The sequence below is a fragment of the Bubalus bubalis genome, chromosome 7 (assembly GCF_019923935.1).
Source record: "Bubalus bubalis isolate 160015118507 breed Murrah chromosome 7, NDDB_SH_1, whole genome shotgun sequence".
NCBI lineage: Eukaryota > Metazoa > Chordata > Mammalia > Artiodactyla > Bovidae > Bubalus > Bubalus bubalis.
This window is the reverse complement of record NC_059163.1, coordinates 105,192,864-105,215,230: the sequence shown is the minus strand read 5'-3', so window position 1 is coordinate 105,215,230 and position 22,367 is coordinate 105,192,864. Positions and strand designations below refer to the sequence as shown.

At 37.3% G+C, this 22,367-nt stretch overlaps 1 protein-coding gene across 16 annotated transcripts in view; it reads left to right on the top strand.

Moving 5' to 3' along the window:
- Window positions 1-22,367, top strand: part of PDLIM5 (PDZ and LIM domain 5) — a 227,706-nt gene that overhangs the window by 53,532 nt on the left and 151,807 nt on the right. For all 16 annotated transcript variants that reach the window (XM_006046893.4, XM_006046896.4, XM_006046892.4 and 13 more), the window contains one exon: window positions 18,275-18,426. In XM_006046893.4, the coding sequence (XP_006046955.3) occupies window positions 18,275-18,426 (152 nt within the window). The remainder of the gene's footprint in view (window positions 1-18,274; window positions 18,427-22,367) is intronic.

Below are 22,367 nucleotides of genomic sequence, written 5' to 3'. Positions count from 1 at the left end.
CATATATCATTTAGCATCTGCATGGTAACACAAAAAACGTTTGCAATCTGATTGAGATGACTGATGTGTAATGAGAACCAGAACTTCATGATTAGATTACTCTCATGGAGAAAGACCATTTACAATGTGTGACTAAAATTGTATAATGGTTTCTTGCGTCTGGCTATTTCCTCACCAGTAATTTATTGTGTACTTTGCTTCTCCTTTTCAGATTCATATATCTCTTGTGTAGTACCCATGGCATGTGGCTATCTACCTTATGCTTAGACATACCCGGGAATAGAAATTTTATTACTTTGCAAGGAAATCATCATATTCTGGAATGTTCTGAATGTTTTCAGGTCCTTATCTGTGCTGAGAACCGAAATTTCTCTTTTTGGAACGTGCACCTGTAGACTCTTGTTCCTGCCTAGAGGATTTTTAGATTCTTGGGTCATCACTCAGATCTTATAAATCAGAATCTCTTGTAATGAGTCTCTATAACCTACACTTTAAAAAAGTGCCGTGAGAGATTTTGATCAGCCAAAGGTAGGAGTCACTGCTTTGTAAAACACAGTAATTCTAGTATACTATTATATACACTCAATCTTTTCAATACCATCCATTTTTTTCATAAGTAATTCCTGGTATGATGTAACTTCTGGATCTTGTACTTTTCTGACTGTGGTTATTTCTCCATTCCTGAATTATACATAATATTCTTATACCATCTAAACATACAAAGTACAATAGGTCTAACACTTTCCCTATAGTGGATAGTAATTTTTTTGTTATGCAGTCCAAGATTATGTCCATCCTAATGGCAGAAAGCAAAGAGGAACTAAGGAGCATCTTGACGAAGGTGAAAGAGGAGGGTGAAAAAGCTGGTTTAAAAGTCAGCTTCAAAAAATTAAGATCATGACATCAGGCCCCGTCACTTCATGGCGGATAGATGGGGAAAAAATGGAAACAGTGACAGACTTTATTTTCTTGGGTTCCAAAATTACAGCAGATGATGACTGCAGCCATGAAATTAAAAGACGCTTGCTCCTTGGAAGAAAAGCTATGACAAACCTAGGCAGCGTATTAAAAAGCAGAGACATTACTCTGCTGACAAAGGTCTGTCTAGTCAAAGCTATGGTTTTTCCAGTAATCGTGTACGGATGTGAGAGTTGGACTGTGAAGAAAGCTGAGCACCAGAGAATTGATGCTTTTGAACTGTGGTGTTGGAGAAGACTCTTGAGAGTCCCTTGGACTGCAAGGAGATCCAACCAGTCCATCCTAAAGGAAATCAGTCCTGAATATTCATTGGAAGGACTGATGCTAAATCTGAGTCTTCAATAATTTGGCCACTTGATGCAAAGAGCCGACTCATTGGAAAAGACCCTGATGCTGGCAGAGATTGAGGGCAGGAGGAGAAGGGGGCGACACAGGATGAGATGGTTGGATGGCATCATCAACTCAATGAACAACTCAATCAATGAACATGCTGCTGCTGCTGCTAAGTCGCTTCGGTTGTGTCCGACTCTGTGTGACCCCGTAGATGGCAGCCCACCAGGCTCCTCTGTTCCTAGGATTCTCCAGGCAAGAATACTGGAGTTGGTTGCCATTTCCTTCTCCCTCAATAGACATGAGTTTGAGTAAACTCTGAGAGATGGTGAAGGGCAAGGAAGTCTGGAATGCCACAGTCTTGGGGGTTGCAGAGAGTCAGAGATGACTGAGCAACTGGACAGCAACCAAGAATATGTTACTACTTAAAAATAATAAAACCCCTAACAAACTGTGACTTTGTTGACTCAAAGTTGTGACATGGCCTTCTAAAATCTTTTTTCTGAGCTCCTTGTTAAGCCTTCCAAATTCTATTGAATTTCTCTTAGAATTTTTTTTGCCTTTAAATACTGGGTTATAGATTTATTCTTGCACATTTCTGTATCTTCACGTTAAGAAAGAGCTTTTAAGTCTTCTTTCCACAATCCAGCATACTACTCTTCTTTCTACCTGTTTTTTTTAAACATTTATGAATTGGTATACACACATATTAAGTCTATAAAAAGTTGCTGGAAACAAGTATTCAGTCGGCTCTAAGAAATGGAGCTAGTGTTATTGATTCTTTTAAATTTTTATTGAAGTTTAGTTGATTTGCTCTTTGTTAGTTTCAAATGTACAGCAAAGTGAATCAGTTTTGCATATTCATATATCTACTCGTTTTTAGATTTTTTTTCCCCCATAAAGGCCGTTACACATTATTGAGCAGAGTTCCCTGTGCTCTACAATAGGTCCTTATTAGTTATCTATTTTATATATAGCAGTGTGTATATGTTAATTCCAGTCTCCCAGTTTATCCCTGCCCCTTCCTTATCCCCTGGTAACCATAAGCTTGTTTTCTACGTATTGATTCTTTTTTTATTTGAAGTATAGTTGAGTTACAATGTTACATTAGTTTTAGTTGTACAGCATAGTGACTTGATATTTTTGTAAGTATTACATTAATACTTAAGAAGTTTGAGCAAGCTCTAGGATATGGAGAAAGACAGGGAAGCCTGGCATGCTGCAGCCCATGGGTCACAAAGAGTCGGGCACAACTGAGTGACTGAACAACAGCAACAGCTTCACATACCATGCAGAGTTATGAGTATTATCATAAACTGTGTCCCCTATCCTATACATTACATCCCCATGACTTACTTCTTTTATAACTGGTATTTTGTACCTTGTAGTCGCCATCAGCCATTTTGCCCATCTTCCTACACCCATCCCCTCTTGCAGTGACTAGTTAATTCTCTGTATTTATGAGTCTGTTTCAGTCTTATTATATTTGTTCACTAGTTTTGTTTTTTAGATTCCACATAGAAGTGAAAACACATATATAGTATTTGGCTTTCTCGGTTTAACTTATTCACTTAGCACAGTACCCTCTTGGTTCATCCATGTTGTTGCAAATGGAGAGTCATAATCTATTTTATGTACACACACACACACACACACACACACACACACACCCCACTTCTCCTTTATTCATTAATCTATTGATGGACATATTTTGGTTACTGTAAACAATGCTGCAATGAACATGGGGATGCATATATGTTTTCAAATCAGTGTTTTCATTTTCCTTGGATAAATAGTCAAAGTGGAATTACTGGATTGTGTAACAGTTATGCTCTTAATGCTTTGAGAAGCCTCCATACTGTTCTCCATTGCACGTTTACCACTTTATTTACGTTCCCACCAGCAGTGCATGAGGATTACCTTTTCTCCACATCCCCACTAATAATACCTGTCCTTTTCAAACTACTCCAACAAATTGTTGCTGACATTTTTTATGATTGTGGAGTAATTATCAAGTGAAAATCAGAAAGAGTTCATTCATTTCATCAAATACCTAAATATAGTTGTAGATTTTGAGTGAAGAAAATAATTGTTTCAACTAGGTCTGGGTCATGTCTTCCAGTTTTTAGTGTTTTTGTGTGTTTTATATGCTTTAAGGAGGAACGTTTTTGGTTTGAGAATTGCTTCGGTAGGGCAGAATGCCTAGTGTCTCTCCATCACTTGTTGCTTCCATACAAAATAAAATATAACAAAAAAACCCCCCACTTATTCAAAATATCTTTACTCTTGAAATTTGCTGTAACTCTTCAGAGAATTCTCAGTAAAAAATTGTTTCCATCCCATTGTTTTTTGCCAGAACCATTTTTAGTCCATGAAGCGTGCCTTTGATTGAAGAATCTGTTGCAAGGAATATGTTTCTTACTTGAGTGTTTCCGAGTTATTAGACATCACATGTGAGCACATTGGTTTCTAGTTTAAGTCTATAATGTTGAATAGTGTTTCTGGGGAACTTAGTGGACTGGTTTACAGGTTTTTGCTCCTGGAGGAAGAATTTTCTAACTCAAATAATATTGTAATGTAGTGTGCTATTTTCCGTCTTGCTTGGAAGTTGGGGACATGGTTTACAGTAATTGCCAGTGAAGAAGAATAACTAACCAGAGGGTTGCCAGATAGATTTTCTTGGAAATGTATTCTTAATATTTAACTTTTTGAGTGGATATTTGCATATATGGAGGTAGTGAAAGTGAAGTTGCTCAGTGGTGTCCGACTCTTTGCGACCCCATGGACTATAGCCTACCAGACTCCTCTGTCCATGGGATTTTCCAGGCAATAGTACTGGAGTGGATTGCCATTTCCTTCTCCAGGGTATATGGAGGTAATGTTAAGGCAAATGTGTTTTGGAAGAGATGGAAGAGCAAATGTTGCTTTTTTCATTTGCTATCTTTGTTGTTTTGCATGTGGAATGGAAACTTTTGTAAAACTTGTAAAAAAAAGTGCCCAGCATAGTGCCTGGCATGTGGTGAATAGTCAATAAATGGTAGTCTTGTAAGTATTATGTTAATTACACATACTTTTAACAATTAATGATATAACTCTGTTACCTCCCCTTTCCTGTCCCCTCTCCTCCACATAGTTTCTCTTTGTCACACGCATCTCACACACACACACACACACACAGAGGCATGCATGCAAGATATCTTATGTCCTGATATATATCATGTACTCACTATTTGCTGAAAGAATGGCATTTTTGTGAATTCTTGTTAATAATCTAACTCAAAGTCTTTTAAGTAATACATTGATCTTCTATCATTCAATAGTGGTAGTATTGATATTTTTGATTTATACAAGAAAAACTCTATACAGATTTTTAACCTCTACCTCCATCTTTCTAGATTTACCAGAAAATTCTTCCTTTCTTTAACAATAATGGCTCAGTCTTAATCCTTATGTTTAAGTGACCCTGGGCTCTTACTGTGAAGTCCTGATGTAGTATTCAGGAAACAGGTGAAGATGGCATGGCAGACAGTGTGCTTGAGGCGTATTCTACAGGCAGACCAGACCTTAGTCCCCTCCACTCGCTCTCGCCCGCCTCTGAGCCGACTGCACCAGTGGGAACAGTGACACTGCTTAATAGACTTTCCCCGACTGCTGTCAACACTGTGCCCCCTGCCAAGTCTCAACCAGAGCTAAGACACAGTATTTCAGTTGCACTGGAACAAGAATCCTTCAGTATTGCTCTAATTTCTTTTACTCTTAGTTTAAAAAAGGGAAAAAAAATAGTGGTGCTGACATGGGAACATTTCCTTTCCATGTCTAGCTGCTGTTTGTGATCATGTGTTTGCTTTCTGTGGAGGGAATAAAACATCTAGGGTAAATCAATGTTTTGTGACTGCAGACCTGCTAGAAGTGATATACCATCATATGGTGCTATCTCCATAGAAGCCAACTGTGCAGGCTGGATAGCCGGGCTAGAAAAATAAACCTGGGATGGTAGGAAAAGGCACAGGAGACCCATAAAGGGGTGTTGATGGTAGTTCTGACCTAAACAAAGTGAGATGGAAGGAAAGGATTCCCAGGATTTTTTGTTTCCCTCAACAAATCCCAAGAAGGGTAAATAAAATAATTCCATGTACAGAAATGTTAAATCCCTGGGTCTAAGCATTGATGAGTCTTAGTTCTGAAAGGCTACAACTGTACCAAGGAAGCTGAATGTGCACTTTCAGAGATGGAAATGGGGTGAAGACTTACCCGTCTTCTTTGAGGGATGAGATAAAGTGCATGGTAGAAAAAGCCCAGAAAGGAACCAGGAGTTGACAGGCATGGGTTTCTTGGAAACAGCACGGTATCCAGGAGTGATAGTTGTAAATGTAAGCAATCTTCCAAGAAGACCCACATGAGTTGATGTGGAAGCAACTTGTAGGCTTCAATTCTTCTGAAGTTATTTATCGTCACATACTGTTCCGTCTATTGTATGCTTGACATTTGATTAGTTTATCTACATGTTTATATGTTGATTCTCTCTTTCCTATTGACTGAAGTGAAGTTCCATGAGGGCAAGGACTCGTTTTGTTTGTTGTATCACCATGTCTAGAATAGCCTGGACGCGGTAGATGCCTGACAAGTATTTGTTAAATGATGGAATAAATGAGTATTTGCTTTCCCCATTGATCTAGTAATTTATTCTTGTTGTCGTTAGCATCTGCTCCATACGTCCTCACTCAGTAGATGTATGATGAATGAATGAAGGCATAATTCAGCATTAAATGCCCAAGGGCTCAACTGCTACCAGTGGGAAGAAGATTCTTGTTGAGACTAATTCATTCTGAAAGAAAAACTCATTTGGGATCTGATAAAGTAGATAAAACTAGATTCTCTTCTCTCCTAATTAGCTCCAAAATCGAGCCTTTTGAGTTTTTGTTGTTGACACAGTTACAGGTTTTTGAAAAGCACCCATGTTTGCCATTTTAGTGTTTTATAATAGAGAAATAAGAGTAAAGAATAATATGTATGAAGTAATTGGAGAAAAGCACAAAATTTATTTTAGTGCCTGAGTAATGGATACTAATTGTAATGACTTTAGACTAATGAGAGGTTGTAAAGTCTTTGTAAATATTTATTATGATTTATAGTTGAAAGGGACCCTAGAACATTTGATCCAACTCTCTTTACAGCTGAGCAGAATGAGGCCAGAGGGGTAAATGATTTGGCAAAGGTCGCAGGGTTTGTTAGTAGTAGAATTAGAATTACCCTCAGGTTTCTTTTACAAAACTAAGGATTGCAAGGCTGTGGATAATGGACACTATCATACGAAGTTTGCAGAATTGCAAATGTCTGCAAATATTCTTGCTGCCAGTCTAGAGTCATGGATCAAACATCTTAATGTGCATACCTTTTTAGAAATAATTCCTAAAGAAAAAGTCAGATAAGTGTGCCAAAATAAAGGTACAGTATTATTCATCATTTTAACATGAGCCCGCAAAGTAGAAGTAGGTTGAATTATTAAATAATAGCCTATTTACAAAATACCTTTAATTTCCTGTGTGGTGACTCATCAGATGTATATTGTGTCTTACGTTTAAGTCTTTCTACAAGGAATAAAAAGAAATAAAAGATATAGTCCTTGCCTAGAAGGAGCATCCTTGCTGATCTGTTCACCTGCCAACTGTCAGTTATAGACTGAAATGAAATAAGGTTGGAAATGAAGAGTAAGTATCTAGGAACTGTCATAGTTGGACAGAGCAATTTTATGTCTGTTGAGTCTGATGATAAAAAATTTTCTTTTATTTTGAGTGATTTCTTTGAGTTTGCTTTTTCAGTACTTTATTGTAGATTACAGAAGAATTGGTAAAGGCAAATGTGGGTGGGAGGGGACTTCCCCATAAGTGGTGTCCTCCACCACAGATGGTTCGAGGAGCACTGCTTTCTGGAGAGCTGCATACCGGTGGGAAAAGTGAAATAACAGAAACCAGTAGATGAGGGGAAGGGCCATGCCTGTTCTCAGAATTCAGTATTGAAGGTAGTGCCTCATTGAAATAGATCCTTATTAAATACTAGTGATTTATGCTATGAAGATTTTAAAAGTTTAAAAGCGAGTCCCCATTTTTTTAAGCTATACTTACCTGCCATTTAGACTTCTCTGGTGGCTCAGGCAGTAAAGAATCTGCCTGCAAAGCGGGAGACCTGGGTTTGATCCTTGGGTCAGGAAGATCCCCTGGAAAAGGAAATGACTACCCACTCTAGTAGGTATGTCTGGGAAATCCCCATGAACAAAGAAGACTGGCGGGCTACAGTCCATGGGATCTCAAGAGTCGGACACGACGGAGTGACTAACTCTTTAACTTACTTGCCATTAGCACATGAAATCATGATTTTGCACCACTTTGCTTAAATATTAATAATTCTGTTCTGAGTTATTAAATTTTGTTGATGCTGACAGATTTTTTTGTTTTGTTTTGAAACATGTTTAGCTTGTGGGTTTTGAAAGCTTGTGATTTGTTTCCCCTGTCATCGAAATACGCTAACACTGGCGGTTTAGGAACCACACTTTGAGAAACACTGTTCTAAGGTTTCATTAAATCATTAGTTCTTAACATTTGGTCATAGATGCCTTTGAGAATTTGGGGAAAACCGTGGACCAATCTCAGTGGAAAATACATGTATACTTACACACAGTTTGCATACAATTTTGAGGGGATTCATCTCATCATTGAAAAGAACCTTATGAGAAGGAAGGGTTGAAATGTGCGAATTTCAGTTAATCTGTTCTCGGGTAAACTTTCAGTTGACTAAAATGGTTTTGAACCTTTATAGCTCTCTGTGACATTTCTTATCGTGTTCCTTATTATTGTAGAGTGGACTACATAGAAACATTAATTTCTCTGTAAGTAACAAATTTGTTTGATTTTGAGATGTTTGTGGATATACTCTTTTTTAACAAACCACCATGCTTTTCACATTTCTGGTAGAATTATATTCACATGTTAGCTACAAAGCACAGGACTTTTTAAAATACATATGGATTAACTGTAAAATGAAAATGCTTTGTGGCATATTAATAGTGAATTACAGTTTAAGAAGGCATGTTTCTGTTTTGTTAGGTCACTCTGTAGAGAATAATAAAGACATTATTTCAATTAAGAAGGAATCATTGTGGACATACATTTAGACTGCTAAAACAAACATGTTCGAACTAGGTGGCTCAGTGGCTACATAAGGAAAGAGGCGTAATCACTTCCTTTCTTCCGTTTGGTTTTGTAAGACATAATGACACATACTTTGAGGTATTCTCTTTATTGCTACCATATAAGGTGGATTCTCAGACTTTTGGGTAAAATTGATTACAGTTTGACTCATAAGCCAAAATAAAGTCCATGGTTAAAATAACCAGTGCTCACAGAGTCAGGATTTTATAGACTTAAGAGAGACATCAGTGATTGCTTGCTTTATTTCACCATTCTAACCTGCGGAAAGCAAAATCATTTTATTGCAAACAAAAGATGTTAAAGTGAATTCAAAGTAACCTCCAGTTTTAAAGGGGTATGTTCATATTACAAGTTCAGGCTGGAGATTGACATTTTGTATGTTGTTGAGTTGCATTTATAGTCTGGTCGAGGGGCGCACTGTAACAATGAACAGTGCAAGACAGCACATCTTTGAGTGCTGAGTAATGTGGAGCAGATCAGCAAGACTGGAGTGGTAGTGAATACACTGGGATTTGAAAAAAAAAGTACTTCTCAAATGTTCTGCTCACTTGAGGGGCTGAAAACTGACCGTTTTTGTTTATTTGTGATATTTCTTGGTTATTGAGTAGCATTCATGATTTGGCAAGAAAGCAAGTTCTGCGAATTCTCATTTGGAGTTGTGTTCATTTAGTCTTAGGTTTTTATGGGGTATGGTAGTGCAAAGGTTCACATTCTCAGTATTCTGGGAAGCATGTGGGAGATAAATACCTGGGTACTTTCAACCATAGGTTTCTCTCTGGATTCAGATTATTTATTCTACAGTTGGTACTACCAGAAAATAAATTTTAAAACAAAATTAAGTTGTCCACTAATTAGGTATTTTTTAAAATGAGATTTTTCTCTGTGCTTTCTTCTGTATCATGAAGATCCTTTGGTCAGATTGATATAATTTTTTCTTAGTATATGTATTTCTCTGAATTTTGGTAATGGCACTTAGAAAAACAATAGCTTTTATTTTCCCAGGATTTAGTTCCCATGGCTTTTGGACATGGGAAATTTCTGTTAGTGTTTCTTTCTCTAGCTGTCATATTTATGTTCCTTTTTTACATTTACTAGCCTGATGGCATTCCTGTCATACCCATGGTTTTAAGGTCACATATTTCCAAACATTCCGTATTTGTTGAAAATATGCAGAAGGTTGAAATTGGCACATTGGTGATAACTCATTACATAGGTACCTATTTCCTACTTGTTACCTGTAGCATGTAATAGGATCAATACCAAAGTAAATTTCTTTTGAACCAGCATAAATTGTTGTCAGTAAACAAGTGACTTATGTTATCTGTATTATAAAATGATCTTTGTAATATTCTTGGGCACATATATTTTCAGAAAGTCATTTTTATTGCTGGCACCTATTTTCTGAGGTTTGTAACTACTGACTTATTTTCAAGGGAAGACAAGTAAGAGATTTTTTTGCATATATTGAGAATTCCCTATGATTTGGAAGGATACTTTTCATTAGAGAATTCTAAGGTAGTACTGGAGTCACTGCTTTAGTTATACATTTTGCCTTTTTATGAAAAATCTTTGTGCAATGTAGCAGCTATATTAAATGTGCATTTTATAGAGAAATCTTAGGTAGATTTATTTAAAATGTTATCTGCCATATTGGCTTCTAATTTTTAAAAATGAAAGCTCTATAATGCTTTCTTTGATTTTGTTTGTTTTTTTACTGTGAATTCAATGATTGGTTTGTTTCTATGATACAGTCTTAAGAGGTGATAGCTATGGGGAAGGATTAGTTCAACAGGTATGTCTATAACGCCTAAGAATCCCAAGTAGTTTACTACTCTGTGGATAAAACAGATTTTCTGTTCAGTGCATGTTGGAGGTTCTCATCTAAGTGATATGTTCTCTTGAGATAATATTTAATTTTGATGTGGTTTTCTAAGGATGTGGTGCTACTTTCTTCTTCTGTTAAAAAGTTTAAAGAAGAAATACTGTTGGAACTACAAATTTGTATAGAGGCTAAGCACTTGGGAGAAGTTTAGTTGTAAATTTTACTTGAGTCCAATAAAATTAATGACACGTTTAATGACATACATAAATATTACTCTGAGTTAATTGGCTCTGCATCATAGTTATTAATTATAGTCGTGTAGGTTATTTTATCATAATTGTTCAAATCAAAGTATAAGACCTTCTTGCTTCTTTAATTAATTACTATTTTGCTGTTGTATTCAATTTGCATATTATTTTGTACAAATGCAGTGATGTACAGCACACTCAGAGAGAAGGCCTGGACCCCAAACCTGGGACATCTCATAACTGTCTCCGTTCATGCCCTTGGTTCTTTGTTCTGCCTTCTTCCCAGTGCCCTCCTTTGTTATGCGTTCTTTTGTTTGCTTTCCTTCCTCTCCTTTCCTGACCCCTAACTCAAGATTTCTTCACCAATATCACCTTATTTATTCTTGTTCTTTGGCCTTTTGGTACAGTGCCAGACTGTCCTGGGTGCTGATCATGAGGCCACCATCCTATGGGAATCGAGTTTGAAAAATTCAGACTTGAATAGTAGTAAGCAGGGAGGGAGGGCCTGTGAGCTGGGGTTCTGATTCGGCATTGTATCAAGCTCTTTGGCTAAGTGAAGAGAAAATTTAGGCTTAGAGGAGCAGAGGGAAGAGAAGAGGGGTGTTTGGTCTTCCTTTAAGTAGGAAAGGGAAAAATAAGCCTGACTGATCAGCTTGAAAAGCTGTCTTTTCTGCCCTGTGGGTCCTTGAAGTAGGTGTCCAGCATATGTGAGCTGATGGCATATTATGATAATGACAGTGAGCATTTACTGTGCATGCTGTGTACTGTGTGTGTGTGTGTGTGTGTGTTAGTTGCTCAGTTGTGTCTGACTCTGCCACCCCATGGACTGTAACCCACCAGGCTCCTCTGTCCATGGAATTCTCCAGGCAAGAATACTGGAGTGGATAGCCATTCTCTTCTCCAGGGGATCCTCTTGACCCGGGAATCGAACCTTCATCTCCTGCATCACAGGCAGATTCTTTACCATCTTAGCCACCAGGGAAACCCATGTACTGTGCTGGTGCTTCATTTAATCTGCTCAGTAGCTCTGTGAGGCAAGTGAAATCCTAGTCCCCATTTTCAGGAAGAAATACCTGAAGCCTAGAGAAGCCTGGTAAACTCATGGTGCACACTTAATAGAGGACCAAGCATAGTATGAACTTTGTTTGCTTAGCTTCAAAATCTTTTCTTGAAACTGTGTTCTTGCTGTGGAGTTCTCTTTTCCCATCCGCCGAGCAGAGTAAAACCACCTGATAGTGGTGAGGGACGATGATGGGTCTCCAGGATCCTTTGTTTACTGTTGGTGCCCACATCTCTTTCTCAGGACAGAAAGAGACTATGTGAGAGGAGCTATCCATCTAAAACGGCTGAAGAAAATTTACTTTTGTGTATTTCCCAGTCACAGCAAGATGAGGGAAGGCCAAGTCTGTGATGCCATTTTCTCTTATATCTTCCTCCCCACATCACACACACATGGGTGCACATGAACACACAGAGACACAGTCACACGTACACACACAGTCTATCCATCTGCTTACTGAAGACTGGGCTGTTTTTCAAGAGAGGACTTCTTATAATCCATAACTAAAAGGGTTAAAGTGTGGCTCTAGGGCTGAGATTTAGATCCAAGTGCAGGTGATTAATATTAGATCCTTTCTTATCTGAGTTAACGGGGAAGCTCAGTAAAGATTCCATTCTCTCTTGAAGAGCAGGTAGTTATCCTGCTTTCTGCATCAGTAAACCGAAGCTCGGAGGTTGTTCCAACATCTGCAACCATGTCTGCTTGCAACTTAAGTGAGACCTCAAAGCAGTGTTTTTAAAGAAGCATACAGCTACAATTAAGTTTATGGAAAATTGGACAACAGTACTGAAAAATGTATTTAAAGATCAAAAGAGAAGCATTTGTTTGTGATTAATTTGATTTATTCTGGACTGGACCCAGGAGCCTCCCTTGACTGCTTCCTTCCTACACATTGTGCATTTATGAAATACACACATACTTATAGCTGTCATACAATATGGACAAGATTTATTGGTGACAGAGAGTTGTTACTGACTGCCTCGAACAAATGCAGGCCATTTAGACTTTCCACAACAAAGAAGAAATGAACTATGCAAAAAACAAGTGACCTTGTAGTCTTTTCTTAGCTGCTCACAATTTATAATAGTGATACATCCTACCCAATTAAGGGGGAAATTTCATCTTTCTGTTGAGTGGCTGCCTTGAGGAAGTAGTTCTGGGGATAAATAAAAGGTCATGGGAGTTTTCATCGAGATGCCATCTTTAACAAGTTTTACATTTGTTTCTATGTATTGGGCCTTTTCCACTGGCATTAGTCTAGGCTCTTTCTGCTCTTTAAATTAGTGAGTAGAAAGCCTAAATATTGAATAATAAAGATGGTTAGAGATTTAGAAAATACAGTCATGTCAGAAACTCAAAATAATTAATATTACTAAGCTCAAAAAAAACTGTAGGCAAAAAGGAGTTTGACAGTTTAAATAACATGAAAAGTACAGATGGCGATGCACATTTGTTTACATTTCTGATAATTGAGAAAGGTTTGAGATTAAATACAATTAAATTCTTTCTAAGCTGAAACTCCATTACTTTGGCCACCTGATGTGAAGTGCTGACTCATTGGAAAATTTCCTGATGCTGGGAAAGATTGATGACAAGAGAAGGGAGCGGCAGAGGATGAAATGAATGGATGGCATCACTGACTCAATAGACATGAGTTTGAACAAACTCCGGAAAATAGTGAACAGGGAAGCCTAGTGTACTGCAGTTCATGGGATCACAAAGAGTCGGACACAGCTTAGCGATTGTACAACAACACTTAAAGTTACTAAGGGGAGTTGTGACATCTCTTTGGGAATTCTAGGGAAAATGTATTAGCTATGTATCCGAAATGTGTTTACTTGGTTCTGTTGGAAACGTAGTTTGATTTTTGACCTTTCTTAGGTTAGCTCAGCCTAATGTTCAACTGAAGATTTTCATTTTCAGATTAAAATTATTTTTTTCTCTTTGATGAATTAAGTATATTTTGTCAGAATTTGGCATATTAATCTGATGGATGGATTTATTGATTCCTTATTTACTATGATTTAATCAGATATTTTTCTAATACGTACAATATTCAAGGCTCTTGAGAAGACATAGTGTAAAATATGATCCCTGAGGAGCTTGTTTTGAAGTTGTAAACAGGTTGACTACAGAATATAAATTGCTTGTATATCAGGCTTCAACTTTATTCTCCATTGTAGGAGGCAGAAAATATTTGAAGCCTTTTCACCCTCATTTTATAAATAGTTAACATGATGGAACTCTTCAGTGTGAGAAGGTAGTTGGGCCACCATTATGGAAATAAGATGAAGGAAATGGCACGGAATTTGGAGAATTTGGCAGTAGGAATGTCTTTAGAAAACTCTTGCTTTAGGCAGCAGGCAAGATCAAGGTGACAGATGACCACGGTATATGGACTGGCATGAGAGGGGAAAGGAAGAATCAACAAAATTTAGCAATTTCCCTGGATGTGGTACCCAAGGAAAAGGCAGAATTCACAAGGGCTATATGATTTCTATGCTGCATGTTTTAAAAAGAAGGGTGGCAGAGTAAAAGCGGTCCGAAAAAGATAGGTAATTCTGAGACATTGGATCTAAACATCTTGAGATCATAGCATCTCAGAAGGCTACTGGATCAAAGGAGTGAGAAAAATGTTATACAGTGTTTGACATTTGATTAAATTAAATTATTTACTTAATTGTTCATTACCTTTATGTTACTATTGGACTGGGGATATTTAAATTGCTTTTGTTGGGTACACTTTGAGCAAATGCCTATAGATTTCAGTCTTTTTTAAGTCTACATCTTATGTTAGGAATTGTGAAGTAGGTAATTTAGCTACGTTCTATTTGTGGTTAAAAAAAATTTTTTTTTTATGCTTACTCTTCTTGGTTAGAACATCTAGGATAAATAATGTAAACATAATTGTTTCCATAATTTTTCCTCTTTATCAGGATTCAAATTTCAGTTCATTTATTTTAGTAGCAAATAGATGTTCCTTTGTCCTACCAACAAAATTGTTCAGATATGACTTTTGTTTTAGGATTAGAGTTATACCTTTGTACAGATAGTTCACAGATAGATAACCGTTTAAGACTGGAAGGAACCATAAAAGGCCTTTAACATCATCTAGTACAGCCTCCGGAGAAGGCAATGGCACTCCACTCCAGTACTCTTGCCTGGAAAATCCCATGGATGGAGGAGCCTGGTAGGCTCCAGTCCATGGGGTCGCTAAGAGTCGGGCACGACTGAGCAACTTCACTTTGACTTTTCACTTTCATGCATTGGAGGAGGAAATGGCAACCCACTCCAGTGTTCCTGCCTGGAGAATCTCAGGGATGGGGAAGCCTGGTGGGCTGCCGTCTATGGGGTCGCACAGAGTCGGACACGACTGAAGCGACGCAGCAGCAGCAGCAGCAGCACAGCCTCCACATTTCTTGGGTTAGTCATCTGGGATCAAGAGAAAATAATAATAGATAACATTTTTAAGCTATTATCTCACATAATCTTTATAAAACCCTACAAATAAGTCCCATGGAAAGCAGTGGCATCACTATTATGGCTTTAGGAATTGTTTTCTTGGTAAATGTCCTTCATAATTTAAACAGTTTAGTTCTGTGCAGGAGAGAGTAACAGTATTTGTTATTTAATTAAATAATTAACATTTATATTAATAAAAATACTGATTATTAAAAGACATTTCACACCTATTATTCAATACAGTAAAACTGTAGTATTTAATGTAGGTATTATTATTTTTAAAGACGTTTTCTTACTCTTGACACATACACATTTTAATAAATGTTTCTGTCTATACAGTATTTTAAAATATACTTAATAAAATTCTATCTTATTTTTTTCTTCTTGATTCTGTGATCCTGGAATTCAAATTAGATTCATTTAATTTTTATTGAATTTTGGTATTACTTTGTCAGTCATATAGTATATAATAAAATGTGTCTATATGTATGTGTCTATATATATATATATACGTGTATATGTAATATAGCTATGTTGATAAATTAGATATGTGTTAAATTTTAATGTTTTACTACTTTGGAAATGTTATTTCTTTATTGTCTGCATTTCATTAATTTTTGTTACCTTTAAGTATCTGGGCAGCTGAGAGGAGTTGTTTGTTTACATTAGTACAATGATGAAAACAAAATCACTACAGTTGACCCTTGAACTCTTAGAGATTAAAGGCATTGACCCTCTGTGAAATTGAAAATCTGCCTGTAATTTATAGTCTGTCCTCTGTGTATACAGTTTGGTTCCTCCATATCTATGGTTCTGCGTACCTGGATTCAACCAACCGTGGATCGTGTAGTAGTGTTGCATTCACTATTGAAAAAAATCCACATATAAGTAGACCACATATAAGATCAACATGCAGTGCAAACTCATGTTGATCAAGTGTCAACTCTATGTACTACATTTATATTATAGTAGAGAATATTTCATTGAAAGGCTTGAAATCTTTTTTTATACTTTGTTGGATTTTATATGTGTGCTGTGTGTGGTAAGTTGCTGCAGTCATGTCCCATCTTTGAGACTTCATGGACTGTAGCCTGCCAGGCTCCTCTGTCCATGGAATTCTGCAGGCAAGAATACTGGAGTGGGTTGCCATTTCCTACTCTAGGGGATTTTCCTGACCCAGGGATCAAACCTGAGTCTCTTACATCAACTCCTGCATTGGCAGGCAGGTTCTTTGCCACTAGCGCCATCTGGGCAGCCTAGACTTTACATATCCTGGCTCAAATAGATATTTTTTCTTACTCATTTCAAGAACTTTGTCCATCATTTGATATTTATATGTTAAATGAAATAGATTTCAAATTGAAAATTTTAGTTTTTCCTGACTTCACAATTTATAACAAACGATAGATTTTGCCCGTGTTAGATGACAAATGGCATCCATTCATTCAGCATATATTTTATGAAGGTCTGTAGTGTCAGGCACACTTCTAGCTTTAGGGCAGTGGGAGGAAAACACAGGCATGGGCCTGCCCGGATGGATCTAATAGTCAATGCTGTTTCCTTGATTTTAGATCCAAATAGTTGTTCTTGTACACTAGGATTTATCTGCCTTGATCATTATTTTTAAGGAAAGAATTAGAGAATTGATGGTAATCAAAACCTACGGAACATACAATATTCATTTGTATTATTGCTTTGCTTCCAAGTTATGAATTCCAGCACTCAGCCATTGTTCAGTTTGCTGAAGGATGTTTTTCTTTGAATCGAATAGTAATTTTAGTAAAATGTGCTATAAAACATTTAGTTTTTAAAAAGTTGTGGTAAAATATACTTATCATAAAAGACATTTTAGCCATTTTTAAAGTGCATAATTCATTAATTGCTTTTACAGTGTTGTGTTCGTAAAGAACCCACCTGCTAATGCAGGAAATGTAAGAGATGCGGGTTCGATCCCTGGGTTGGGAAAATTCTCTGGAGGAGGGCATGTCAACCCACTCCAGTATTCTTGCCTGGAGAATCCAATGGACGGAGGAGCCTGGGGGGCTATAGTCCACTGGGTCGCAAAGAGTTGGACATGACTGAGCGACTTCACTCACTCACTCCAGTATTCTTGCCTGGTAACTCCCATGGACAGAGGAGCCTGGTGGGCTATAGTCTGTGAGGTCACAAAGAGTCAGACATGATTTAGCAACTAAACAACAACAACATTAGAGAAATGACAACAACATTAGAGAAATACTGCTTATTTTCTTCCTTTTTCGGGTCTAGTCTCAAGAATATGAATTCTTCCAGCAACCCATATTTAGTGTGATCTACTTGTATTTAACTGAATTCTGAGCTTGTCATTTTAATTAGAATGGTTCTTTTTGATTTGTACGTGTTCCTTATTTCTGAATATCTATTAAAAATGCATCATCTTCCATTTGACTGTCATTTTATATTTGTTTGCTCCTTTTGGAGCAATGAAATAGATCCACATGAAGTTTAAAGGAGATCAAACTAAATGTAAACATGTATAACGTTTCGTAAGGAAGGGAAGAAAGATTGGGAATTAAAGACTGTGGTACACAGTAAAGTCTGACAGTCTCAGACACAACTGGTTTTCTTCCCCTCCTGCTAAATGCCTGGAACAAGAAGCCCATCCAACATAAAAGATATTTGGGCCTGTGATTTAAAAGAGTTCAGTCCCTCAAATACTGGTCACGAGTTGGACTCAATAGGAAGGATTGTTCAGTACATCCTCCATCTGTATTAATCTTTGTGCTGAAACAAAAATACAGCTGTTTAAAAGAGTTTTAAAAATTATTTCTGAAAGAGTATTAAATACCCTATTCAGATTACCTTTTTTCCCCTAAAATGTGGTTTCCTTGGCTATTTCTCTTCCTCATTTGTAACAATCACACGCTCCTGTTATACAATAAAGAAATGGAGAAATTACCAAAGACTCTTTCTCAGATGATTATTTTAGAGTTTTAGACAGCAAATAAAAATTTAAGAAAATAAGTATGGAAGTCATTTGAATTTTTACTTTACCTGTTAGTTAAGAAAATTTGTATTATTTTGTCTGGTAGTATATGAGTATATTTTTCTTTTGATATGACAACAGTATAATTTTCATCTTTGTTCATTTTTAAAGGATGACAGTCCTAATGAAATATATTTTTTACAGCTAAAAGATGGTGGAAAAGCATCCCAGGCAAACGTAAGAATAGGCGACGTGGTTCTCAGCATTGATGGAATAAGTGCCCATGGCATGACTCATCTGGAAGCCCAGAACAAGATTAAGGGTTGTACAGGCTCTTTGAATATGACTCTTCAAAGGTAAATTTTTTTCATTTGGTTCTGATAGAGAAAACGACACTGATGAATGTGTTTCTTGTGTCTGATTCATGTGTTAAGTAAGAAGCATTTTCTACTGCCATTGTTTCAGGTAGATAAATAAGAAATAGAATGACTTTTAAATTGGCTATTGAGCAGTATGAGAACTGGTGAAAGCTTTGGTTATAAGGCATGTATTCACATACTCTTAACTATTGTGTATACAGTTTCAGAGAGTTTAAGAGTTTCTGCAATTTCTCAGTAGAATGCAGCCTAAGGATTCTTGTTATAGTGTAAAACTCTTGACCTTAATATTCTAGGCAGTGTATTAGAAGGTATTCTTTTAAAATGTTTGGCTTTTCTTTTACCATAAGTATGTTTTTTGCCTTTATACCCCTGGATAGAAAAATATAATTTTAATATATTTATTTGAGGTCCAAATTTTCTGAACTTAGTTTGGCTTCAATTTTAAAATAGCTAAACATCTTGTTGATTATATGATATCAGGTCTTTTCAGCATCCCAAAACTGTATTGAGATCACTTGGATTGCTTCTTAAAAATACTGCTAGGAAACTTGTACTATGGAGAGCAGTGTGGAGATTTCTTAAAAAACTGGAAATAGAACTGCCATACGACCCAGCAATCCTACTGCTGGGCATACACACTGAGGAAACCAGAATTGAAAGAGACACGTGCACCCCAGTGTTCATCGCAGCACTGTTTATAATAGCCAGGACATGGAAGCAACCTAGATGTCCATCAGCAGATGAGTGGATAAGAAAGCTGTGGTACATATACACAATGGAGTTGTACTCAGCTTAAAAAGAATATATTTGAATCAGTTCTAATGAGGTGGATGAAACTGGAGCCTATTACACAGAGTGAAGTAAGTCAGAAAGAAAAGCACCAATACAGTATATTAACGCATATATATGGAATTTAGAAAGATGGTAATGCTGACCCTATATGTGAGACAGCAGAAGAGACACGGATGTAAAGAACAGATTTTTGGACTCTGTGGGAGAAGGTGAGAGTGGGATGATTTGAGAGAATAGCATTGAAACATGTATATTATCATATGTGAAATAGATCACCAGTCCAGGTTTGATGCATGAGAGGGTGCTCAGGGCTGGTGCACTGGGATGACCCTGAGGGATGGGATGGGGAGGGAGGTTCAGGATGGGGAACTCATGTACACCCATGGCTGATTTATGTCAATGTATGGCAAAAACCACTACAATATTGTAAAGTAATGGAATTCCTTTCAGTGGGACTGTTGAATCAAAGTTAATGTGTATTTAAATTTTGAAAGCTAGTAGCTGTACATTTCACTGGATACAAAAGTAATCAATGAGAAAAAATAACCTTGCTAAAAAGTTCTATTTTGATAGTCTCTGTTCTATATATTGAGACATGTAACACAAAAATTGTTACTAATTAAGAGAAAATAGGCATTTTTAATGACAGGCATTTTTACTAAGTATGAATTTTGAAAGGGAACCAAGAAGTTAAGCTTAATGTGTCATGAGATATCAATACAACAAAAGAAGTATATTGTTAGGTTGTTTCTCCTATTTGCAAGTGAAAATTTATGTGTGGTATAAACTTTTTTTCTGGGCTGTATATGGTTTCTTTCATAGTAGCCTACTTGTTTTCATATTGTGTTCACTGTTTTATGACCTAGTACAGTATCTTATTTTCTGTTGAAAAGACTTCTAGGTTCCATGAGAGTAGGTGAAAACCAGATGTTACCCTGTTTGGATGGGTTTCTAGTTTGAGTAATCTGCTGCTGATTTTAATATAGATTCTTTTAAGCTACTTAAATGCAGAATCTCACAAGCCAACTTGTTGCAAATACTTGGAGATACTACTTAATCTTATCTTCATATATCTGAGTATGGATATTCAGAGACCCACAATATGAGAGAGAATTTTAGAGTCCTGTTTTTCATTGTTACTGTTCTCAATTTTTTGAACACCTCTTGTATTAGGTTATGTCAGCCTGAAAGAGATTTGCATTTAAGAGAATTCATGGTATAACCTTCACAATGCTACTGAAGAAATACTTTTTGCTTTTTTATGGAAAAAATAAAACTTTGAAGAGTTATCTTTAATCTTTCCCTATACTAAGGCCATTTTCTTCCTAAGTTCTCTTTCTTATATCAAAGCAAAAATTTTTTTCCCACTCATTTATGAATTTGAACAACGACATCCTTACTTGGCTTCCAGTCACCTTACCCTCTTTATTCCATCTCTCACCAACTAGTCTGCTCAAGATTCTTCCAAATTGAATAACCTACAATAGCGCTTTCTCTGTTTTCTTCCTGACTAGTACTCTCCTTTACAGACTTGTCTTTAGTTTGGTTTCCCTAGAAGCAGAACCTGAGATGGGATTCATGTACAAGTGGTTTATCAAGAGAGTTGTTTCATATGTTACTTATAAGGGAGTGGATGAAGCAGGACTGGGAAGAAGAAACTGAGATGAGCAAGGATATGGTTTCAGGGGATGTCTATCTTCAGCTTGCCCCAGGAGAGAACTTGGGAACAACACTGTACCATGGAGTGAGTCTTGTCTTGAGGGAACTGGGTTTTTGTCCCCTCTCCCCTGCATTTGTTAGTCATTGGCCACCATTGTCCTGGAAGTGTGTGTGTGTGTGTGTGTATGCAGGGGAGGGCTAGGAGCTTCTGTGGCTTCCACAGAAAGTTGCTGTGTGAATCATTAGTAGCAATATAGGGAGCACCTTGGAGCTGTGTGTACCAAACCAGTAGACTGGTTCCAGAGGACCCACACTGGGTGCTAGCATCATGTGCTGTGAGACTGCATCCAGACTGAAGACCTTTGCTCAGAGGATTAGGCTCTCTGTGACCCAGGCCCAATCTGGTTGTCCTCCTCAGATCATCACTACTCATCAGCAGATACCATCTTTCCATTTAAGACAGGTTTCTTACTGTCCCTCACATGCCTTTTTGTCCTCGTACAAACTTGGCTTCGTATGGAATGCCTTCCCATATCTTCACTGCCAGTGAGTGCCTCCACATCCTCAGACCCCATATTGAAGCTCATCATCCCCCCATAGTCTTTTCTAACTTGCAATTTGTTCATTTCCCCCCCCTAAACTCCTGTGACAAGTTTATACTGTTTGACTTAGCATTTAATTGTATACTAGATATAACCAGGACTGTCAAGACAGATTCCATGAATCATATACAAGTAAGCCTAATTGGTTAATAGTCATACTTTATACTGCCTATGTAATTAATTCACATACATTAGTTCTATTTCACCAACTAGACTCCTTGAAAGCAAAGACCATATTTATTTGGACTGTCAGTGTTTGACAACATCTTGTATAGTTTGGTGTTTTCAGTGTCATTTGATTGGTACCAGCATTGTTCCTCAAACTTGGCATTATTTATTTATTCCACAAGTATATTTTGAGCCATTACTATATGCCAGGCACTGTTATAGATGCTAAGAACGTTGAGCAGTGAGCAAAACACCAAAAATCCCTGTTCTCATTGTGCTGATGTTTTAGTGAGCAGAGATAGACAATAAACAAGTAAAAGTGTGTAATATATTACATGATGATATACTATGTCATGGAGAAAAGCAAAGCACTTAAGAGGCATAGGGGACACAGGAGCGGAAAATTGCAATTTAAAATTGAGGTGGTCAGGAGAGCCTCAGGGAGAAAATTATGGGATACCTGGATCATGAGTGCGCCAGGCAGAGGGCAAGTTGGTACAGTGGCCCTGTCGGGAGGCCAGAGGGCTTGGAGAGAGTGAATGAAGGCAGAGAGTCAGAAGTGAGGTCAGAGAGGTAGTAGGAAGTTCATGGAGATGAGACAGGACTTGTAGGACCCGTGGGTCACTCTAATGTTTGTAATCAAGTTTAAGTTTTCCAGAGGTCTGAAACAAACCTTGTGCACACCAGGACCCAGAC